Source organism: Oncorhynchus nerka, unplaced genomic scaffold, assembly GCF_034236695.1.
Source record: "Oncorhynchus nerka isolate Pitt River unplaced genomic scaffold, Oner_Uvic_2.0 unplaced_scaffold_1464, whole genome shotgun sequence".
Classification (NCBI taxonomy): domain Eukaryota; kingdom Metazoa; phylum Chordata; class Actinopteri; order Salmoniformes; family Salmonidae; genus Oncorhynchus; species Oncorhynchus nerka.
In genome coordinates this window covers 16,066-36,900 of record NW_027039849.1, presented here as the reverse complement: position 1 = coordinate 36,900, position 20,835 = coordinate 16,066, and the positions used below count along the sequence as shown (strand labels likewise).

The following is a 20,835-nucleotide window of genomic DNA, read 5'->3' as shown; positions in this document are numbered from 1 at the left end:
GTCCCCCTAGCTTTCATGTGATAATGATGTGATAGTCATGTGATGTGGTTATCCCACCTGGGATCCAAGATGGCGGTGCAGTAGAATGTGTGTATCTGTCTTTGTCTTATCCCGTGTAAATAGCCGGTATGCATCTTAATCTCACTTTCTGTCTACGAACTGAATATATTTTCCTGCAACCCGCCTCACCTAATGTGGTACGGATCTGCTATTTCTATTCCTTATAACTGGAACTTCCATCAGGAGCTAGCCAGCTAACTAGCTACTAGTCTTTATTAGCCACGGCTCGCTGTCCTCTAGCCAGCTAACTAGCTACTAGTCTTTATTAGCCACGGCTAGCTGTCCTCTAGCCAGCTAACTAGCTACTAGTCTTTATTAGCCACGGCTAGCTGTCCTCTAGCCAGCTAACAAGCTACTAGTCTTTATTAGCCACGGCTCGCTGTCCTCTAGCCAGCTAACTGCCTACTAGTCTTTATTAGCCACGGCTCGCTGTCCTCTAGCCAGCTAACTACCTACTAGTCTTTATTAGCCACGGCTAGCTGTCCTCTAGCCAGCTAACAAGCTACTAGTCTTTATTAGCCACGGCTCGCTGTCCTCTAGCCAGCTAACTGCCTACTAGTCTTTATTAGCCACGGCTCGCTGTCCTCTAGCCAGCTAACTACCTACTAGTCTTTATTAGCCATGGCTAGCTGTCCTCTAGCCAGCTAACTAGCTAATAGTCTTTATTAGCCATGGCTAGCTGTCCTCTAGCCAGCTAACTAGCTACTAGTCTTTATTAGCCACGGCTCGCTGTCCTCTAGCCAGCTAACTAGCTACTAGTCTTTATTAGCCACGGCTCGCTGTCCTCTAGCCAGCTAACTACCTACTAGTCTTTATTAAGTGGTTTAATCATATCAGTGTTTAATCATCCCAGTGTTTAAATCATTAATGTTTTACATTGTGAAATCTAGCTTGTGGAATTGGCCAACCATTAATTAAAGTTAGAAGACACCATTGTGTGTCAAAACCTTCACAGTTTCCTCTGCTCCCCTTCCAGTTCCACCAGTCATCCTGAAACTGGCCGAGCCATGCTGTGTCAAAACCTTCAACAGTTTCCTCTGCTCCCCTTCCAGTTCCACCAGTCATCCTGAAACTGGCCGAGCCATGCTGTGTCAAAACCTTCACAGTTTCCTCTGCTCCCCTTCCAGTTCCACCAGTCATCCTGAAACTGGCCGAGCCATGCTGTGTCAAAACCTTCACAGTTTCCTCTGCTCCCCTTCCAGTTCCACCAGTCATCCTGAAACTGGCCGAGCCTGAGCGGCGCCATGACACCTGCATAGAGTTCACAGTGAGAGGCTATCCCTACCCGACGCTGCGATGGTACCACAAACAGGTGTGATTTTATTCCTTTTTATTCATTTCTAATATGTAAAGCAGCATGTACATATTCTGGTGTTAGAGACCACAAGAGGTGCAGGTTTTAGTCTTTACCCCAGAACTACACAGCTAACTGAAACAATCAACGGCTTGATGCTGAGTTAGTTATATCAATCATGTGACTAATGCTGGGGGAAAACCCAAAACAGCCACCCCTTGGGGTTCCCCAGAATCAGGATTCAGAACCACTGATGTCAAGAGTCTGGGTCTTTTGAAAAGGACAAAAAAAATGAAACCGTATTCTAATCATGATTTGTACACAGAGAGAGATCCTGCAGAGTGAGTACATCAGGACAGAGATGGATTTCTACCGGGACTATCTGGAGGGATGTCTGACTTTTCTCAACCCAACACACTACGATAACGGAAACTACACGCTGCAGGCCTCCAACTCGCTGGGGACCGTCACCAAGACGGTCTACGGACACTTCCTCACGGCTCCGCCCTTTGAACCTGACCCTGACGGTAACCACAACATTTTCTTAGACAGGGACACATCATACAACAAAAGCTATTGGTCTCAGAACAGTGAGAAATGATGCATTGCAGCAGATTTAGCCAAAAAAGCTCATTGGGATGATTCACATCACTCAGAGCTTCTCTAGTGGTAGAAGACAGTCTGACCCCATTGGGATTATTTACATCACTCAGAGCCTCTCTAGTGGTAGAAGACAGTCTGACCCCATTGGGATGATTTACATCACTCAGAGATTCTCTAGTGGTAGAAGACAGTCTGACCCCATTGGGATTATTTACATCACTCAGAGCTTCTCTAGTGGTAGAAGACAGTCTGACCCCATTGGGATGATTTACATCACTCAGAGCTTCTCTAGTGGTAGAAGACAGTCTGACCCCATTGGGATTATTTACATCACTCAGAGATTCTCTAGTGGTAGAAGACAGCCTGACCCCATTGGGATGATTCACATCACTCAGAGCTTCTCTAGTGGTAGAAGACAGTCTGACCCCATTGGGATTATTTACATCACTCAGAGCCTCTCTAGTGGTAGAAGACAGTCTGACCCCATTGGGATGATTTACATCACTCAGAGCTTCTCTAGTGGTAGAAGACAGTCTGACCCCATTGGGATTATTTACATCACTCAGAGCTTATCTAGTGGTAGAAGACAGTCTGACCCCATTGGGATGATTCACATCACTCAGAGCTTCTCTAGTGGTAGAAGACAGTCTGACCCCATTGGGATGATTCACATCACTCAGAGCTTCTCTAGTGGTAGAAGACAGTCTGACCCCATTGGGATGATTCACATCACTCAAAAGCTTCTCTAGTGGTAGAAGACAGTCTGACTCCATTGGGATTATTCACATCACTCAGAGCTTCTCTAGTGGTAGAAGACAGTCTGACCCCATTGGGATTATTCACATCACTCAGAGCTTCTCTAGTGGTAGAAGACAGTCTGACCCCTGAGAATTGGTGGCGTATTAACATGATGAATATTAGCAGAATATCCCTCTTGTCACTCATTCATTCATTTCATATGACCACTTTTTAATCTATTTTTCAGAAAGTGTGGACTACGGTCAATGTTTTGACTTACTAGTGTTATTCTATTATTATGTTGTGAATGTTAGTTCTGCTGCTCTGTTTTGAGACAGCTTGTATTGGAGACGCGGGGAGTCAGGAAGCTGGAGTCAGGAAGCAGGAGTCAGGAGTCAGGAGTCAGGAAGCAGGAGTCAGGAAGCAGGAGTCAGGAAGCAGGAGTCAGGAAGCAGGAGTCAGGAGTCAGGAAGCAGGAGTCAGGAAGCAGGAGTCAGGAAGCAGGAGTCAGGAAGCAGGAGTCAGGAAGCAGGAGTCAGGAGTCAGGAGTCAGGAGTCAGGAGTCAGGAAGCAGGAGTCAGGAGTCAGGAGTCGGGAAGAATGAGTCAGGAGTCAGGAAGCAGGAGTCAGGAAGCAGGAGTCAGGAAGCAGGAGTCAGGAAGCAGGAGTCAGGAGTCAGGAAGAAGGAGTCAGGAAGAAGGAGTCAGGAAGCAGGAGTCAGGAGTCAGGAAGAAGGAGTCAGGAGTCAGGAGTCAGGAAGAAGGAGTCAGGAGTCAGGAAGCAGGAGTCAGGAGTCAGGAAGAAGGAGTCAGGAGTCAGGAGTCAGGAAGAAGGAGTCAGGAAGAAGGAGTCAGGAGTCAGGAAGCAGGAGTCAGGAGTCAGGAAGAAGGAGTCAGGAAGCAGGAGTCAGGAAGCAGGAGTCAGGAAGAAGGAGTCAGGAAGCAGGAGTCAGGAAGCAGGAGTCAGGAGTCAGGAAGAAGGAGTCAGGAAGAAGGAGTCAGGAAGCAGGAGTCAGGAAGCAGGAGTCAGGAGTCAGGAGTCAGGAAGCAGGAGTCAGAAAGCAGGAGTCAGGAGTCAGGAAGCAGGAGTCAGGAAGCAGGAGTCAGGAAGAAGGAGTCAGGAAGCAGGAGTCAGGAGTCAGGAATCAGGAGTCAGGAGTCAGGAGTCAGGAGTCAGAAAGCAGGAGTCAGGAAGCAGGAGTCAGAAAGCAGGAGTCAGGAAGCAGGAGTCAGGAGTCAGGAGTCAGGAGTCAGGAAGCAGGAGTCAGGAAGCAGGAAGCAGGAGTCAGGAGACAGGAGTCAGGAAGCAGGAGTCAGGAAGCAGGAGTCAGGAGTCAGGAGTCAGGAGTCAGGAAGCAGGAGTCAGGAAGCAGGAGTCAGGAGTCAGGAGTCAGGAGTCAGGAAGCAGGAGTCAGGAAGCAGGAGTCAGGAAGCAGGAGTCAGGAGTCAGGAGTCAGGAGTCAGGAAGCAGGAGTCAGGAAGCAGGAGTCAGGAAGCAGGAGTCAGGAGTCAGGAAGCAGGAGTCAGGAGTCAGGAAGCAGGAGTCAGGAAGAAGGAGTCAGGAAGCAGGAGTCAGGAGTCAGGAAGAATGAGTCAGGAGTCAGGAAGCAGGAGTCAGGAAGCAGGAGTCAGGAAGCAGGAGTCAGGAAGCAGGAGTCAGGAAGCAGGAGTCAGGAAGAAGGAGTCAGGAAGCAGGAGTCAGGAGTCAGGAAGCAGGAGTCAGGAGTCAGGAGTCAGGAAGCAGGAGTCAGGAAGAAGGAGTCAGGAAGCAGGAGTCAGGAGTCAGGAGTCAGGAGTCAGGTGGCAGGAGTCAGGAAGCAGGAGTCAGGAAGCAGGAGTCAGGAAGAAGGAGTCAGGAAGCAGGAGTCAGGAGTCAGGAAGCAGGAGTCAGGAGTCAGGAGTCAGGAAGCACGAGTCAGGAAGCAGGAGTCAGGAGTCAGGAGTCAGGAGTCAGGAAGAAGGAGTCAGGAGTCAGGAAGAAGGAGTCAGGAGTCAGGAGTCAGGAAGAAGGAGTCAGGAGTCAGGAGTCAGGAAGAAGGAGTCAGGAAGCAGGAGTCAGGAGTCAGGAGTCAGGAAGCAGGAGTCAGGAAGCAGGAGTCAGGAGTCAGGAGTCAGGAAGCACGAGTCAGGAAGCAGGAGTCAGGAGTCAGGAGTCAGGAAGAAGGAGTCAGGAGTCAGGAAGAAGGAGTCAGGAGTCAGGAGTCAGGAAGAAGGAGTCAGGAGTCAGGAAGAAGGAGTCAAGAGTCAGGAGTCAGTAGTCAGGAGTCAGGAGTCAGGGAGTCAGGAAGATGGAGTCAGGAAGCAGGAGTCAGGAAGCAGGAGTCAGGAAGCAGGAGTCAGGAAGCAGGAGTCAGGAAGCAGGAGTCAGGAGTCAGGAAGCAGGAGTCAGGAGTCAGGAGTCAGGAAGCAGGAGTCAGGTGGCAGGAGTCAGGAAGCAGGAGTCAGGAAGAAGGAGTCAGGAAGCAGGAGTCAGGAGTCAGGTGGCAGGAGTCAGGTGGCAGGAGTCAGGAAGCAGGAGTCAGGAAGAAGGAGTCAGGAAGCAGGAGTCAGGAGTCAGGTGGCAGGAGTCAGGTGGCAGGAGTCAGGTGGCAGGAGTCAGGAAGCAGGAGTCAGGAAGCAGGAGTCAGGAGTCAGGAGTCAGGAAGCAGGAGTCAGGAGTCAGGAAGCAGGAGTCAGGAAGCAGGAGTCTGGAGTCAGGAGTCAGGAAGCACGAGTCAGGAAGCAGGAGTTAGGAAGCAGGAGTCAGGAGTCAGGAGTCAGGAAGCAGGAGTCAGGAAGCAGGAGTCAGGAAGCAGGAGTCAGGAAGCAGGAAGTCAGGAGTCAGGAAGCAGGAGTCAGGAAACAGGAGTCAGGAGTCAGGAAGCAGGAGTCAGGAGTCAGGAAGCAAGAGTCAGGAAGCAGGAGTCAGGAAGCAGGAGTCAGGAGTCAGGAGTCAGGAAGCAGGAGTCAGGAAGCAGGAGTCAGGAAGCAGGAGTCAGGAAGAAGGAGTCAGGAAGCAGGAGTCAGGAGTCAGGTGGCAGGAGTCAGGAAGCAGGAGTCAGGAAGCAGGAGTCAGGAGTCAGGAATCAGGAGTCAGGAGTCAGGAGTCAGGAGTCAGAAAGCAGGAGTCAGGAAGCAGGAGTCAGAAAGCAGGAGTCAGGAAGCAGGAGTCAGGAGTCAGGAGTCAGGAGTCAGGAAGCAGGAGTCAGGAAGCAGGAGTCAGGAAGAAGGAGTCAGGAAGCAGGAGTCAGGAGTCAGGAATCAGGAGTCAGGAGTCAGGAGTCAGGAAGCAGGAGTCAGAAAGCAGGAGTCAGGAAGCAGGAGTCAGGAGTCAGGAGTCAGGAGTCAGGAAGCAGGAGTCAGGAAGCAGGAAGCAGGAGTCAGGAGACAGGAGTCAGGAAGCAGGAGTCAGGAAGCAGGAGTCAGGAAGCAGGAGTCAGGAGTCAGGAGTCAGGAGTCAGGAAGCAGGAGTCAGGAAGCAGGAGTCAGGAGTCAGGAGTCAGGAGTCAGGAAGCAGGAGTCAGGAAGCAGGAGTCAGGAAGCAGGAGTCAGGAAGCAGGAGTCAGGAGTCAGGAGTCAGGAAGCAGGAGTCAGGAAGCAGGAGTCAGGAAGCAGGAGTCAGGAGTCAGGAAGCAGGAGTCAGGAGTCAGGGAAGCAGGAGTCAGGAAGAAGGAGTCAGGAAGCAGGAGTCAGGAGTCAGGAAGAATGAGTCAGGAGTCAGGAAGCAGGAGTCAGGAAGCAGGAGTCAGGAAGCAGGAGTCAGGAAGCAGGAGTCAGGAAGCAGGAGTCAGGAAGAAGGAGTCAGGAAGCAGGAGTCAGGAGTCAGGAAGCAGGAGTCAGGAGTCAGGAGTCAGGAAGCAGGAGTCAGGAAGAAGGAGTCAGGAAGCAGGAGTCAGGAGTCAGGAGTCAGGAGTCAGGTGGCAGGAGTCAGGAAGCAGGAGTCAGGAAGCAGGAGTCAGGAAGAAGGAGTCAGGAAGCAGGAGTCAGGAGTCAGGAAGCAGGAGTCAGGAGTCAGGAGTCAGGAAGCACGAGTCAGGAAGCAGGAGTCAGGAGTCAGGAGTCAGGAGTCAGGAAGAAGGAGTCAGGAGTCAGGAAGAAGGAGTCAGGAGTCAGGAGTCAGGAAGAAGGAGTCAGGAGTCAGGAGTCAGGAAGAAGGAGTCAGGAAGCAGGAGTCAGGAGTCAGGAGTCAGGAAGCAGGAGTCAGGAAGCAGGAGTCAGGAGTCAGGAGTCAGGAAGCACGAGTCAGGAAGCAGGAGTCAGGAGTCAGGAGTCAGGAAGAAGGAGTCAGGAGTCAGGAAGAAGGAGTCAGGAGTCAGGAGTCAGGAAGAAGGAGTCAGGAGTCAGGAAGAAGGAGTCAAGAGTCAGGAGTCAGTAGTCAGGAGTCAGGAGTCAGGAGTCAGGAAGATGGAGTCAGGAAGCAGGAGTCAGGAAGCAGGAGTCAGGAAGCAGGAGTCAGGAAGCAGGAGTCAGGAAGCAGGAGTCAGGAGTCAGGAAGCAGGAGTCAGGAGTCAGGAGTCAGGAAGCAGGAGTCAGGTGGCAGGAGTCAGGAAGCAGGAGTCAGGAAGAAGGAGTCAGGAAGCAGGAGTCAGGAGTCAGGTGGCAGGAGTCAGGTGGCAGGAGTCAGGAAGCAGGAGTCAGGAAGAAGGAGTCAGGAAGCAGGAGTCAGGAGTCAGGTGGCAGGAGTCAGGTGGCAGGAGTCAGGTGGCAGGAGTCAGGAAGCAGGAGTCAGGAAGCAGGAGTCAGGAGTCAGGAGTCAGGAAGCAGGAGTCAGGAGTCAGGAAGCAGGAGTCAGGAAGCAGGAGTCTGGAGTCAGGAGTCAGGAAGCACGAGTCAGGAAGCAGGAGTTAGGAAGCAGGAGTCAGGAGTCAGGAGTCAGGAAGCAGGAGTCAGGAAGCAGGAGTCAGGAAGCAGGAGTCAGGAAGCAGGAAGTCAGGAGTCAGGAAGCAGGAGTCAGGAAACAGGAGTCAGGAGTCAGGAAGCAGGAGTCAGGAGTCAGGAAGCAAGAGTCAGGAAGCAGGAGTCAGGAAGCAGGAGTCAGGAGTCAGGAGTCAGGAAGCAGGAGTCAGGAAGCAGGAGTCAGGAAGCAGGAGTCAGGAAGAAGGAGTCAGGAAGCAGGAGTCAGGAGTCAGGTGGCAGGAGTCAGGAAGCAGGAGTCAGGAAGCAGGAGTCAGGAGTCAGGAGTCAGGAAGAAGGAGTCAGGAAGCAGGAGTCAGGAAGCAGGAGTCAGGAAGCAGGAGTCAGGAAGCAGGAGTCAGGAAGCACGAGTCAGGAAGCAGGAGTCAGGAGTCAGGAGTCAGGAAGAAGGAGTCAGGAGTCAGGAGTCAGGAGTCAGGAGTCAGGAAGAAGGAGTCAGGAGTCAGGAGTCAGGAGTCAGGAGTCAGGAAGCAGGAGTCAGGAAGCAGGAGTCAGGAAGCAGGAGTCAGGAGTCAGGAGTCAGGAAGCAGGAGTCAGGAGTCAGGAGTCAGAAAGCAGGAGTCAGGAGTCAGGAAGCAGGAGTCAGGAAGCAGGAGTCAGGAAGCAGGAGTCAGGAAGCAGGAGTCAGGAAGCAGGAGTCAGGAAGCAGGAGTCAGGAAGCAGGAGTCAGGAGTCAGGAGTCAGGAGTCAGGAATCAGGAGTCAGGAGTCAGGAGTCAGGAAGCAGGAGTCAGGAGTCAGGAGTCAGGAAGCAGGAGTCAGGAGGCAGGAGTCAGGAGGCAGGAGTCAGGAAGAAGGAGTCAGGAAGCAGGAGTCAGGAGTCAGGTGGCAGGAGTCAGGTGGCAGGAAGCAGGAGTCAGGAGTCAGGAGTCAGGAAGCAGGAGTCAGGAAGCAGAAGTCAGGAAGCAGGAGTCAGGAGTCAGGAAGAAGGAGTCAGGAAGAAGGAGTCAGGAAGCAGGAGTCAGGAGTCAGGAAGAAGGAGTCAGGAGTCAGGAGTCAGGAAGAAGGAGTCAGGAAGAAGGAGTCAGGAGTCAGGAAGCAGGAGTCAGGAGTCAGGAAGAAGGAGTCAGGAAGCAGGAGTCAGGAAGCAGGAGTCAGGAAGAAGGAGTCAGGAAGCAGGAGTCAGGAAGCAGGAGTCAGGAGTCAGGAAGAAGGAGTCAGGAAGAAGGAGTCAGGAAGCAGGAGTCAGGAAGCAGGAGTCAGGAGTCAGGAGTCAGGAGTCAGGAAGCAGGAGTCAGAAAGCAGGAGTCAGGAGTCAGGAAGCAGGAGTCAGGAAGCAGGAGTCAGGAAGACGGAGTCAGGAAGCAGGAGTCAGGAGTCAGGAAGCAGGAGTCAGGAGTCAGGAGTCAGGAGTCAGGAGTCAGAAAGCAGGAGTCAGGAAGCAGGAGTAAGAAAGCAGGAGTCAGGAGTCAGGAGTCAGGAAGCAGGAGTCAGGAAGCAGGAGTCAGGAAGCAGGAGTCAGGAGACAGGAGTCAGGAAGCAGGAGTCAGGAAGCAGGAGTCAGGAAGCAGGAGTCAGGAAGCAGGAGTCAGGAAGCAGGAGTCAGGAAGCAGGAGTCAGGAGTCAGGAGTCAGGAGTCAGGAGTCAGGAAGAAGGAGTCAGGAGTCAGGAGTCAGGAGTCAGGAGTCAGGAAGCAGGAGTCAGGAAGCAGGAGTCAGGAAGCAGGAGTCAGGAGTCAGGAGTCAGGAAGCAGGAGTCAGGAGTCAGGAGTCAGAAAGCAGGAGTCAGGAGTCAGGAAGCAGGAGTCAGGAAGCAGGAGTCAGGAAGCAGGAGTCAGGAAGCAGGAGTCAGGAGTCAGGAGTCAGGAGTCAGGAATCAGGAGTCAGGAGTCAGGAGTCAGGAAGCAGGAGTCAGGAGTCAGGAGTCAGGAAGCAGGAGTCAGGAGGCAGGAGTCAGTAGGCAGGAGTCAGGAAGAAGGAGTCAGGAAGCAGGAGTCAGGAGTCAGGTGGCAGGAGTCAGGTGGCAGGAAGCAGGAGTCAGGAGTCAGGAGTCAGGAAGCAGGAGTCAGGAAGCAGAAGTCAGGAAGCAGGAGTCAGGAGTCAGGAAGAAGGAGTCAGGAAGAAGGAGTCAGGAAGCAGGAGTCAGGAGTCAGGAAGAAGGAGTCAGGAGTCAGGAGTCAGGAAGAAGGAGTCAGGAAGAAGGAGTCAGGAGTCAGGAAGCAGGAGTCAGGAGTCAGGAAGAAGGAGTCAGGAAGCAGGAGTCAGGAAGCAGGAGTCAGGAAGAAGGAGTCAGGAAGCAGGAGTCAGGAAGCAGGAGTCAGGAGTCAGGAAGAAGGAGTCAGGAAGAAGGAGTCAGGAAGCAGGAGTCAGGAAGCAGGAGTCAGGAGTCAGGAGTCAGGAGTCAGGAAGCAGGAGTCAGAAAGCAGGAGTCAGGAGTCAGGAAGCAGGAGTCAGGAAGCAGGAGTCAGGAAGACGGAGTCAGGAAGCAGGAGTCAGGAGTCAGGAAGCAGGAGTCAGGAGTCAGGAGTCAGGAGTCAGGAGTCAGGAGTCAGAAAGCAGGAGTCAGGAAGCAGGAGTAAGAAAGCAGGAGTCAGGAGTCAGGAGTCAGGAAGCAGGAGTCAGGAAGCAGGAGTCAGGAAGCAGGAGTCAGGAGACAGGAGTCAGGAAGCAGGAGTCAGGAAGCAGGAGTCAGGAAGCAGGAGTCAGGAAGCAGGAGTCAGGAGTCAGGAAGCAGGAGTCAGGAGTCAGGAGTCAGGAGTCAGGAAGCAGGAGTCAGGAAGCAGGAGTCAGGAAGCAGGAGTCAGGAGTCAGGAGTCAGGAAGCAGGAGTCAGGAAGCAGGAGTCAGGAAGCAGGAGTCAGGAGTCAGGAAGCAGGAGTCAGGAGTCAGGAAGCAGGAGTCAGGAAGAAGGAGTCAGGAAGCAGGAGTCAGGAGTCAGGAAGAATGAGTCAGGAGTCAGGAAGCAGGAGTCAGGAAGCAGGAGTCAGGAAGAAGGAGTCAGGAAGCAGGAGTCAGGAAGCAGGAGTCAGGAAGCAGGAGTCAGGAAGAAGGAGTCAGGAAGCAGGAGTCGGGAGTCAGGAAGCAGGAGTCAGGAGTCAGGAGTCAGGAAGCAGGAGTCAGGAAGCAGGAGTCAGGATGAAGGAGTCAGGAAGCAGGAGTCAGGAGTCAGGTGGCAGGAGTCAGGAAGCAGGAGTCAGGAAGCAGGAGTCAGGAAGAAGGAGTCAGGAAGCAGGAGTCAGGAGTCAGGAAGCAGGAGTCAGGAGTCAGGAGTCAGGAAGCACGAGTCAGGAAGCAGGAGTCAGGAGTCAGGAGTCAGGAAGAAGGAGTCAGGAGTCAGGAAGAAGGAGTCAGGAGTCAGGAGTCAGGAAGAAGGAGTCAGGAGTCAGGAGTCAGGAAGAAGGAGTCAGGAAGCAGGAGTCAGGAGTCAGGAAGCAGGAGTCAGGAAGCAGGAGTCAGGAGTCAGGAGTCAGGAAGCACGAGTCAGGAAGCAGGAGTCAGGAGTCAGGAGTCAGGAAGAAGGAGTCAGGAGTCAGGAAGAAGGAGTCAGGAGTCAGGAGTCAGGAAGAAGGAGTCAGGAGTCAGGAAGAAGGAGTCAAGAGTCAGGAGTCAGGAAGAAGGAGTCAGTAGTCAGGAGTCAGGAAGAAGGAGTCAGGAGTCAGGAGTCAGGAAGAAGGAGTCAGGAAGATGGAGTCAGGAAGCAGGAGTCAGGAAGCAGGAGTCAGGAAGCAGGAGTCAGGAGTCAGGTGGCAGGAGTCAGGTGGCAGGAGTCAGGTGGCAGGAGTCAGGAAGCAGGAGTCAGGAAGCAGGAGTCAGGAGTCAGGAGTCAGGAAGCAGGAGTCAGGAGTCAGGAAGCAGGAGTCAGGAAGCAGGAGTCTGGAGTCAGGAGTCAGGAAGCACGAGTCAGGAAGCAGGAGTTAGGAAGCAGGAGTCAGGAGTCAGGAGTCAGGAAGCAGGAGTCAGGAAGCAGGAGTCAGGAAGCAGGAAGTCAGGAGTCAGGAAGCAGGAGTCAGGAAACAGGAGTCAGGAGTCAGGAAGCAGGAGTCAGGAGTCAGGAGTCAGGTGGCAGGAGTCAGGTGGCAGGAAGCAGGAGTCAGGAGTCAGGAGTCAGGAAGCAGGAGTCAGGAAGCAGGAGTCAGGAAGCAGGAGTCAGGAGTCAGGAGTCAGGAGTCAGGAGTCAGGAAGCAGGAGTCAGGAAGCAGGAGTCAGGAAGCAGGAGTCAGGAGTCAGGTGGCAGGAGTCAGGTGGCAGGAGTCAGGTGGCAGGAGTCAGGAAGCAGGAGTCAGGAAGCAGGAGTCAGGAGTCAGGAGTCAGGAAGCAGGAGTCAGGAGTCAGGAAGCAGGAAGCAGGAGTCTGGAGTCAGGAGTCAGGAAGCACGAGTCAGGAAGCAGGAGTTAGGAAGCAGGAGTCAGGAAGCAGGAGTCAGGAAGCAGGAGTCAGGAAGCAGGAAGTCAGGAGTCAGGAAGCAGGAGTCAGGAAACAGGAGTCAGGAGTCAGGAAGCAGGAGTCAGGAGTCAGGAGTCAGGTGGCAGGAGTCAGGTGGCAGGAAGCAGGAGTCAGGAGTCAGGAGTCAGGAAGCAGGAGTCAGGAAGCAGGAGTCAGGAGTCAGGAGTCAGGAAGCAGGAGTCAGGAAGCAGGAGTCAGGAAGCAGGAGTCAGGAAGAAGGAGTCAGGAAGCAGGAGTCAGGAGTCAGGTGGCAGGAGTCAGGAAGCAGGAGTCAGGAAGCAGGAGTCAGGAGTCAGGAGTCAGGAAGAAGGAGTCAGGAAGCAGGAGTCAGGAAGCAGGAATCAGGAAGCAGGAGTCAGGAGTCAGGAGTCAGGAAGCACGAGTCAGGAAGCAGGAGTCAGGAGTCAGGAAGAAGGAAGAAGGAGTCAGGAGTCAGGAAGAAGGAGTCAGGAGTCAGGAAGAAGGAGTCAGGAGTCAGGAGTCAGGAAGAAGGAGTCAGGAGTCAGGAGTCAGGAAGAAGGAGTTAGGAAGCAGGAGTCAGGAGTCAGGAGTCAGGAAGCAGGAGTCAGGAAGCAGGAGTCAGGAAGCAGGAAGTCAGGAGTCAGGAAGCAGGAGTCAGGAGTCAGGAAACAGGAGTCAGGAGTCAGGAGTCAGGAGTCAGGAGTCAGGTGGCAGGAGTCAGGTGGCAGGAAGCAGGAGTCAGGAGTCAGGAGTCAGGAAGCAGGAGTCAGGAAGCAGGAGTCAGGAAGCAGGAGTCAGGAGTCAGGAGTCAGGAAGCAGGAGTCAGGAAGCAGGAGTCAGGAAGCAGGAGTCAGGAGTCAGGTGGCAGGAGTCAGGTGGCAGGAGTCAGGAAGCAGGAGTCAGGAAGCAGGAGTCAGGAGTCAGGAGTCAGGAAGCAGGAGTCAGGAGTCAGGAAGCAGGAGTCAGGAAGCAGGAGTCTGGAGTCAGGAGTCAGGAAGCACGAATCAGGAAGCAGGAGTTAGGAAGCAGGAGTCAGGAGTCAGGAGTCAGGAAGCAGGAGTCAGGAAGCAGGAGTCAGGAAGCAGGAGTCAGGAAGCAGGAAGTCAGGAGTCAGGAAGCAGGAGTCAGGAAACAGGAGTCAGGAGTCAGGAAGCAGGAGTCAGGAGTCAGGAGTCAGGTGGCAGGAGTCAGGAGTCAGGAGTCAGGAAGCAGGAGTCAGGAAGCAGGAGTCAGGAAGCAGGAGTCAGGAGTCAGGAGTCAGGAAGCAGGAGTCAGGAAGCAGGAGTCAGGAAGCAGGAGTCAGGAAGAAGGAGTCAGGAAGCAGGAGTCAGGAGTCAGGTGGCAGGAGTCAGGAAGCAGGAGTCAGGAAGCAGGAGTCAGGAGTCAGGAGTCAGGAAGAAGGAGTCAGGAAGCAGGAGTCAGGAAGCAGGAGTCAGGAAGCAGGAGTCAGGAGTCAGGAGTCAGGAAGCACGAGTCAGGAAGCAGGAGTCAGGAGTCAGGAGTCAGGAAGAAGGAGTCAGGAGTCAGGAAGAAGGAGTCAGGAGTCAGGAAGAAGGAGTCAGGAGTCAGGAGTCAGGAAGAAGGAGTCAGGAGTCAGGAGTCAGGAAGAAGGAGTCAGGAGTCAGGAGTCAGGAAGCAGGAGTCAGGAAGCAGGAGTCAGGAAGCAGGAGTCAGGAGTCAGGAGTCAGGAAGCAGGAGTCAGGAGTCAGGAAGCAGGAGTCAGGAGTCAGGAGTCAGAAAGCAGGAGTCAGGAGTCAGGAAGCAGGAGTCAGGAAGCAGGAGTCAGGAAGCAGGAGTCAGGAAGCAGGAGTCAGGAAGCAGGAAGCAGGAGTCAGGAAGCAGGAGTCAGGAAGCAGGAGTCAGGAGTCAGGAGTCAGGAGTCAGGAATCAGGAGTCAGGAGTCAGGAAGCAGGAGTCAGGAGTCAGGAGTCAGGAAGCAGGAGTCAGGAGGCAGGAGTCAGGAGGCAGGAGTCAGGAAGAAGGAGTCAGGAAGCAGGAGTCAGGAGTCAGGTGGCAGGAGTCAGGTGGCAGGAAGCAGGAGTCAGGAGTCAGGAGTCAGGAAGCAGGAAGCAGGAGTCAGGAGTCAGGAGTCAGGAAGCAGGAGTCAGGAGTCAGGAAGCACGAGTCAGGAAGCAGGAGTCAGGAGTCAGGAGTCAGGAAGAAGGAGTCAGGAGTCAGGAAGAAGGAGTCAGGAGTCAGGAAGAAGGAGTCAGGAGTCAGGAGTCAGGAAGAAGGAGTCAGGAGTCAGGAGTCAGGAAGAAGGAGTCAGGAGTCAGGAGTCAGGAAGAAGGAGTCAGGAAGCAGTTGTCAGGAAGCAGGTGTCAGGAAGAAGGAGTCAGGAGTCAGGAAGCAGGAGTCAGGAGTCAGGAGTCAGGAAGAAGGAGTCAGGAGTCAGGAGTCAGGAAGAAGGAGTCAGGAGGCAGGAGTCAGGAGGCAGGAGTCAGGAGGCAGGAGTCAGGAAGAAGGAGTCAGGAAGCAGGAGTCAGGTGGCAGGAGTCAGGTGGCAGGAAGCAGGAGTCAGGAGTCAGGAGTCAGGAAGCAGGAAGCAGGAGTCAGGAGTCAGGAGTCAGGAAGCAGGAGTCAGGAGTCAGGAAGCACGAGTCAGGAAGCAGGAGTCCGGAGTCAGGAGTCAGGAGTCAGGAAGAAGGAGTCAGGAGTCAGGAAGAAGGAGTCAGGAGTCAGGAGTCAGGAAGAAGGAGTCAGGAGTCAGGAGTCAGGAAGAAGGAGTCAGGAGTCAGGAGTCAGGAAGAAGGAGTCAGGAAGCAGGAGTCAGGAAGCAGGTGTCAGGAAGAAGGAGTCAGTAGTCAGGAAGCAGGAGTCAGGAGTCAGGAAGAAGGAGTCACGAGTCAGGAGTCAGGAAGAAGGAGTCAGGAAGATGGAGTCAGGAAGCAGGAGTCAGGAAGCAGGAGTCAGGAGTCAGGAGTCAGGAAGCAGGAGTCAGGAAGCAGGAGTCAGAAAGCAGGAGGCAGGAGTCAGGAAGCAGGAGTCAGGAAGCAGGATTCAGAAAGCAGGAGGCAGGAAGCAGGAAGCAGGAGTCAGGAAGCAGGAAGCAGGTTTCAGGAAGCAGGAGTCAGGAAGCAGGAAGCAGGAAGCAGGAAGCAGGAGTCAGGAAGCAGGAAGCAGGAGTCAGGAAGAAGGAGTCAGGAGTCAGGAAGCAGGAGTCAGGAAGCAGGAAGCAGGAAGCAGGAATCAGGAAGCAGGAGTCAGGAAGCAGGAAGCAGGAAGCAGGAGTCAGGAAGAAGGAGTCAGGAGTCAGGAAGAAGGAGTCAGGAGTCAGGAAGAAGGAGTCAGGAAGCAGGAGTCAGGAAGCAGGAGTCAGGAGTCAGGAAGCAGGAGTCAGGAAGCAGGTGTCAGGAAGAAGGAGTCAGGAGTCAGGAAGCAGGAGTCAGGAAGCAGGAGTCAGGAAGCAGGAGTCAGGAAGCAGGAAGCAGGAGTCAGGAAGAAGGAGTCAGGAGTCAGGAAGAAGGAGTCAGGAGTCAGGAAGCAGGAGTCAGGAAGCAGGAGTCAGGAAGCAGGTGTCAGGAAGAAGGAGTCAGGAGTCAGGAAGCAGGAGTCAGGAAGCAGGAGTCAGGAGTCAGGAAGCAGGAGTCAGGAAGAAGGAGTCAGGAGTCAGGTGTCAGGAAGCAGGAGTCAGGAAGAAGGAGTCAGGAGTCAGGAGTCAGGAAGCAGGAGTCAGGAAGCAGGAGTCAGGAAGCAGGAGTCAGGAAGCAGGAAGCAGGAGTCAGGAGTCAGGAGTCAGGAGTCAGGTGTCAGGAAGGAGTCAGGAGTCAGGAAGCAGGAGTCAGGAAGCAGGAGTCAGGAGTCAGGAAGCAGGAGTCAGGAAGCAGCAGTCAGGAAGAAGGAGTCAGGAGGCAGGAGTGAAGGGAGGGGGGGATGACGGGAGGGTTGAAGGGAGGGTGGGTGGGATGAAGGGAGGGATGAAAGGAGGGGGATGAAGGGAGGGAAGAAGGGAGGGATGAAGTGAGGGGGATGAAGGGAGGGAGGAAGGGAGGGATGAAGTGAGGGGGATGAAGGGAGGGATGAAGGGAGAGAGGGCAGGGGGATGAAGGGAGGGAGGGAGGTTTGAAGGGAGGAAAGGTTGAAGGGCGGGAGGGATGAAGGGAGGGAGGGATGAAGAGAGGGAAGGAATGTTGAAGGGAGGGAAGGAGGTTTGAAGGGAGTGTTGGAGGGAGGGATGAAGGGAGGGTTGGAGGGAGGCAGGGAGGGTTGAAGGGAGGGAGGGACGGAGGATGGGAGGGAGGGAGGGAGGGATGAAGAGAGGGTTGGAGGGAGGGAGGTAGGGAGGGAGGGAGGGTTGAAGGGAGGGTTGGAGGGAAGGAGGGTTGAAGGGAGGTTTGTAGGGAGGGAAGGAGGGTTGAAGGGAGGTTTGTAGGGAGGGAAGGAGGGTTGAAGGGAGGATTGGAGGGAAGGAGGGTTGAAGGGAGGTTTGTAGGGAGGGAAGGAGGGTTGAAGGGAGGATTGGAGGGAGGGAAGGAGGGTTGAAGGGAGGGAAGGAGGGTTGGAGGGAGGTTGAAGGGAGGGAAGAAGTGTTGAAGGGAGGGAAGAAGAGTTGAAGGGAGGGAAGAAGAGTTGAAGGGAGGGAAGAAGAGTTGAAGGGAGGGAAGGAGGGTTGAAGGGAGGTTTGTAGGGAGGGAAGGAGGGTTGAAGGGGGGTTGGAGGGAGGGCAGGAGGGTTGAAGGGGGTTGGAAGGAAGGAGGGTTGGAGGGAGGTTTGTAGGGAGGGAAGGATCTGCATATAGTTGTTACAGGCTGCTTATAGTTATTACGGGCTGAGAAAAGGGACTGCTAATTCAACACACAGACACACACAGACACACAGACACATAGACACACACAGACACACACAGACACACAGACACACAGACACATAGACACACACAGACACACACAGACACACAGACACACAGACACACAGACACAGACACACACAGACACAGACACACACAGACACACAGACACATAGACACATAGACACACAGACACACAGACACATAGACACACAGACACACAGACACACAGACACATAGACACACACAGACACACAGACACACACAGACACACACAGACAAAGACACCCCCAATTCCTCTCTGATCTTCAGCCTCCTCTCATCCTTCAAATTGTATCCGACAGCAGCCGACAGAGACTCCATTTCATGGTTGTGTGAGTCTGTGTGTGTGTGTGAGTGTGTGTGTGTGTGTATGAGAGTGTGAGTGTGAGTGTGTGTGTGTGTGTGTGAGTCTGTGTGAGTGTGTGTGAGTGTGTGAGTGTGTGTGTGTGTGTGTGAGTGTGTGAGTGTGTGAGTGTGTGTGTGGGTGTGGGTGTGGGTGTGTGTGTGTGTGTGTGTGTGTGTGTGTGTGTGTGTGTGTGAGTGTGAGTGTGTCTGTGTGTGTGTTCACTTTGCTCCAGCTTGTCCTGTTCATGTCCTCTGTTCTTTTATATAAATAACCTCCAGTGTATAATATCTTCTGATAAGGAAACTGTTTTATGTGAAATGGGATTTAAAGACTCCAGCCTGTCGGTCGATTTTTACTCCACAATTCTGCTCTGGGGTTAGGTGCGTCCCAAATAGAACCCTGTTCCATATATAGCACACTACAAGGCAAGGACCCATTGGGCTCTGGTCAAAGCTAGTGTACTAACCCATTTGGGAATGGGTTGTATTCTCCAGTGCTCCTACTGTCTCTATCTTTATTCCAGGTAGCCCAGTGCCATCAGACAATGCCATCAGGCCGGAAGAGGAGACGTTTGGGGTGAGTTTATAATGACACAGGGACTATCTCAAATAGCACACTAATCCCTACATAGGGCACTACTTTAGACCACAGTCCATAGGGCTCTGTTCAAAAGTAGTGTAGTGTCTCCTGGTTTCCACAGTACTGGGGCTGTCTAGAATCACCTGTCTCTGTCTGTCTCCTGGTGTCCACAGTACTGGGGCTGTCTAGAATCACCTCTCTGTCTGTCTCCTGGTGTCCACAGTACTGGGGCTGTCTAGAATCACCTCTCTGTCTGTCTCCTGGTGTCCACAGTACTGGGGCTGTCTAGAATCACCTGTCTCTGTCTGTCTCCTGGTGTCCACAGTACTGGGGCTGTCTAGAATCACCTGTCTGTCTGTCTCCTGGTGTCCACAGTACTGGGGCTGTCTAGAATCACCTGTCTCTGTCTGTCTCCTGGTGTCCACAGTACTGGGGCTGTCTAGAATCACCTCTCTGTCTGTCTCCTGGTGTCCACAGTACTGGGACTGTCTAGAATCACCTCTCTGTCTGTCTCCTGGTGTCCACAGTACTGGGGCTGTCTAGAATCACCTGTCTCTGTCTGTCTCCTGGTGTCCACAGTACTGGGGCTGTCTAGAATCACCTCTCTGTCTGTCTCCTGGTGTCCACAGTACTGGGACTGTCTAGAATCACCTCTCTGTCTGTCTCCTGGTGTCCACAGTACTGGGGCTGTCTAGAATCACCTCTCTCTGTCTGTCTCCTGGTGTCCACAGTACTGGGGCTGTCTAGAATCACCTGTCTCTGTCTGTCTCCTGGTGTCCACAGTACTGGGGCTGTCTAGAATCACCTCTCTGTCTGTCTCCTGGTGTCCACAGTACTGGGGCTGTCTAGAATCACCTGTCTGTCTGTCTCCTGGTGTCCACAGTACTGGGGCTGTCTAGAATCACCTGTCTCTGTCTGTCTCCTGGTGTCCACAGTACTGGGGCTGTCTAGAATCACCTCTCTGTCTGTCTCCTGGTGTCCACAGTACTGGGACTGTCTAGAATCACCTCTCTGTCTGTCTCCTGGTGTCCACAGTACTGGGGCTGTCTAGAATCACCTGTCTGTCTGTCTCCTGGTGTCCACAGTACTGGGGCTGTCTAGAATCACCTGTCTCTGTCTGTCTCCTGGTGTCCACAGTACTGGGGCTGTCTAGAATCACCTCTCTGTCTGTCTCCTGGTGTCCACAGTACTGGGACTGTCTAGAATCACCTCTCTGTCTGTCTCCTGGTGTCCACAGTACTGGGGCTGTCTAGAATCACCTCTCTGTCTGTCTCCTGGTGTCCACAGTACTGGGGCTGTCTAGAATCACCTCTCTGTCTGTCTCCTGGTGTCCACAGTACTGGGGCTGTCTAGAATCACCTGTCTCTGTCTGTCTCCTGGTGTCCACAGTACTGGGGCTGTCTAGAATCACCTCTCTGTCTGTCTCCTGGTGTCCACAGTACTGGGGCTGTCTAGAATCACCTGTCTCTGTCTCCTGGTGTCCACAGTACTTGGGCTGTCTAGAATCACCTCTCTGTCTGTCTCCTGGTGTCCACAGTACTGGGGCTGTCTAGAATCACCTGTCTCTGTCTGTCTCCTGGTGTCCACAGTACTGGGGCTGTCTAGAATCACCTCTCTGTCTGTCTCCTGGTGTCCACAGTACTGGGGCTGTCTAGAATCACCTGTCTCTGTCTGTCTCCTGGTGTCCACAGTACTGGGGCTGTCTAGAATCACCTCTCTCTGTCTGTCTCCTGGTGTCCACAGTACTGGGGCTGTCTAGAATCACCTGTCTCTGTCTGTCTCCTGGTGTCCACAGTACTGGGGCTGTCTAGAATCACCTCTCTGTCTGTCTCCTGGTGTCCACAGTACTGGGGCTGTCTAGAATCACCTCTCTGTCTGTCTCCTGGTGTCCACAGTACTGGGGTTGGCTAGAATCACCTGTCTCCTAACCTGTCTGTCTTTCTGTCTGTCTGTCTCCTAACTTGTCTGTCTGTCTCCTAACCTGTCTGGCTGGTTTCACCTGTCTGTCTGTCTGTCTGTCTGTTTGTCTGTCTGTCTGTCTGTCTGTCTGTCTGTCTGTCTGTCTGTCTGTCTGTCTGTCTGTCTGTCTGTCTGTCTGTCTGTCTGTCTGTCTGTCTGTCTGTCTCCTAACTTGTCTGTCTGTCTCCTAACCTGTCTGTCTGTCTCCTAACCTGTCTGTCTGTCTCCTAACGTGTCTGTCTGTCTCCAGGTGTCGATAGCAGTAGGTCTGGCTGGTTTCACCTGTCTGTCTGTCTGTCTCCTAACCTGTCTGTCTGTCTCCTAACCTGTCTGTCTGTCTCCTAACGTGTCTGTCTGTCTCCAGGTGTCGATAGCAGTAGGTCTGGCTGGTTTCACCTGTCTGTCTGTCTGTCTCCTAACCTGTCTGTCTGTCTCCTAACCTGTCTGTCTGTCTCCTAACCTGTCTGTCTGTCTCCAGGTGTCGATAGCAGTAGGTCTGGCTGGTTTCATCTGTCTGTCTCCTAACCTGTCTGTCTCCTAACCTGTCTGTCTGTCTCCAGGTGTTGATAGCAGTAGGTCTGGCTGGTGTCACCAGTGTTCTCCTCATCGTCCTTTTCATTCTCATCAACAAATATGGCCGACACAACAAGTTTGGATTGAAGGGTAAGTCATAGTGCACTACATGACCAAACGTATGTGGACACCTGCTCCTCCAACATCTCATTCCATAAATCATGGGCATGAATTCAAGTTAAATAACACCTGCTCCTCCAACATCTCATTCCATAAATCATGGGCATTAATTCAAGTTAAATAACACCTACTCCTCCAACATCTCATTCCATAAATCATGGGCATGAATTCAAGTTAAATAACACCTGCTCCTCCAACATCTCATTCCATAAATCATGGGCATTAATTCAAGTTAAATAACACCTACTCCTCCAACATCTCATTCCATAAATCATGGGCATTAATTCAAGTTAAATAACACCTGCTCCTCCAACATCTCATTCCATAAATCATGGGCATTAATTCAAGTTAAATAACACCTGCTCCTCCAACATCTCATTCCATAAATCATGGGCATTAATTCAAGTTAAATAACACCTGCTCCTCCAACATCTCATTCCATAAATCATGGGCATTAATTCAAGTTAAATAACACCTGCTCCTCCAACATCTCATTCCATAA

The 20,835-nt window shown here is 53.2% G+C and overlaps 1 protein-coding gene across 1 annotated transcript in view; it reads left to right on the top strand.

Annotated features, from left to right (window-relative positions):
• LOC135568586 (NT-3 growth factor receptor-like) overlaps positions 1–20,835 on the top strand; it is a gene marked incomplete at its 3' end in the record, with an annotated part of 71,060 nt that overhangs the window by 35,091 nt on the left and 15,134 nt on the right. Inside the window, exons 6-10 of the mRNA XM_065015390.1 lie at positions 1,263–1,372; positions 1,680–1,881; positions 2,943–2,957; positions 17,626–17,678; positions 20,201–20,303. Of these exons, the coding sequence (XP_064871462.1) occupies positions 1,263–1,372; positions 1,680–1,881; positions 2,943–2,957; positions 17,626–17,678; positions 20,201–20,303 (483 nt within the window). The remainder of the gene's footprint in view (positions 1–1,262; positions 1,373–1,679; positions 1,882–2,942; positions 2,958–17,625; positions 17,679–20,200; positions 20,304–20,835) is intronic.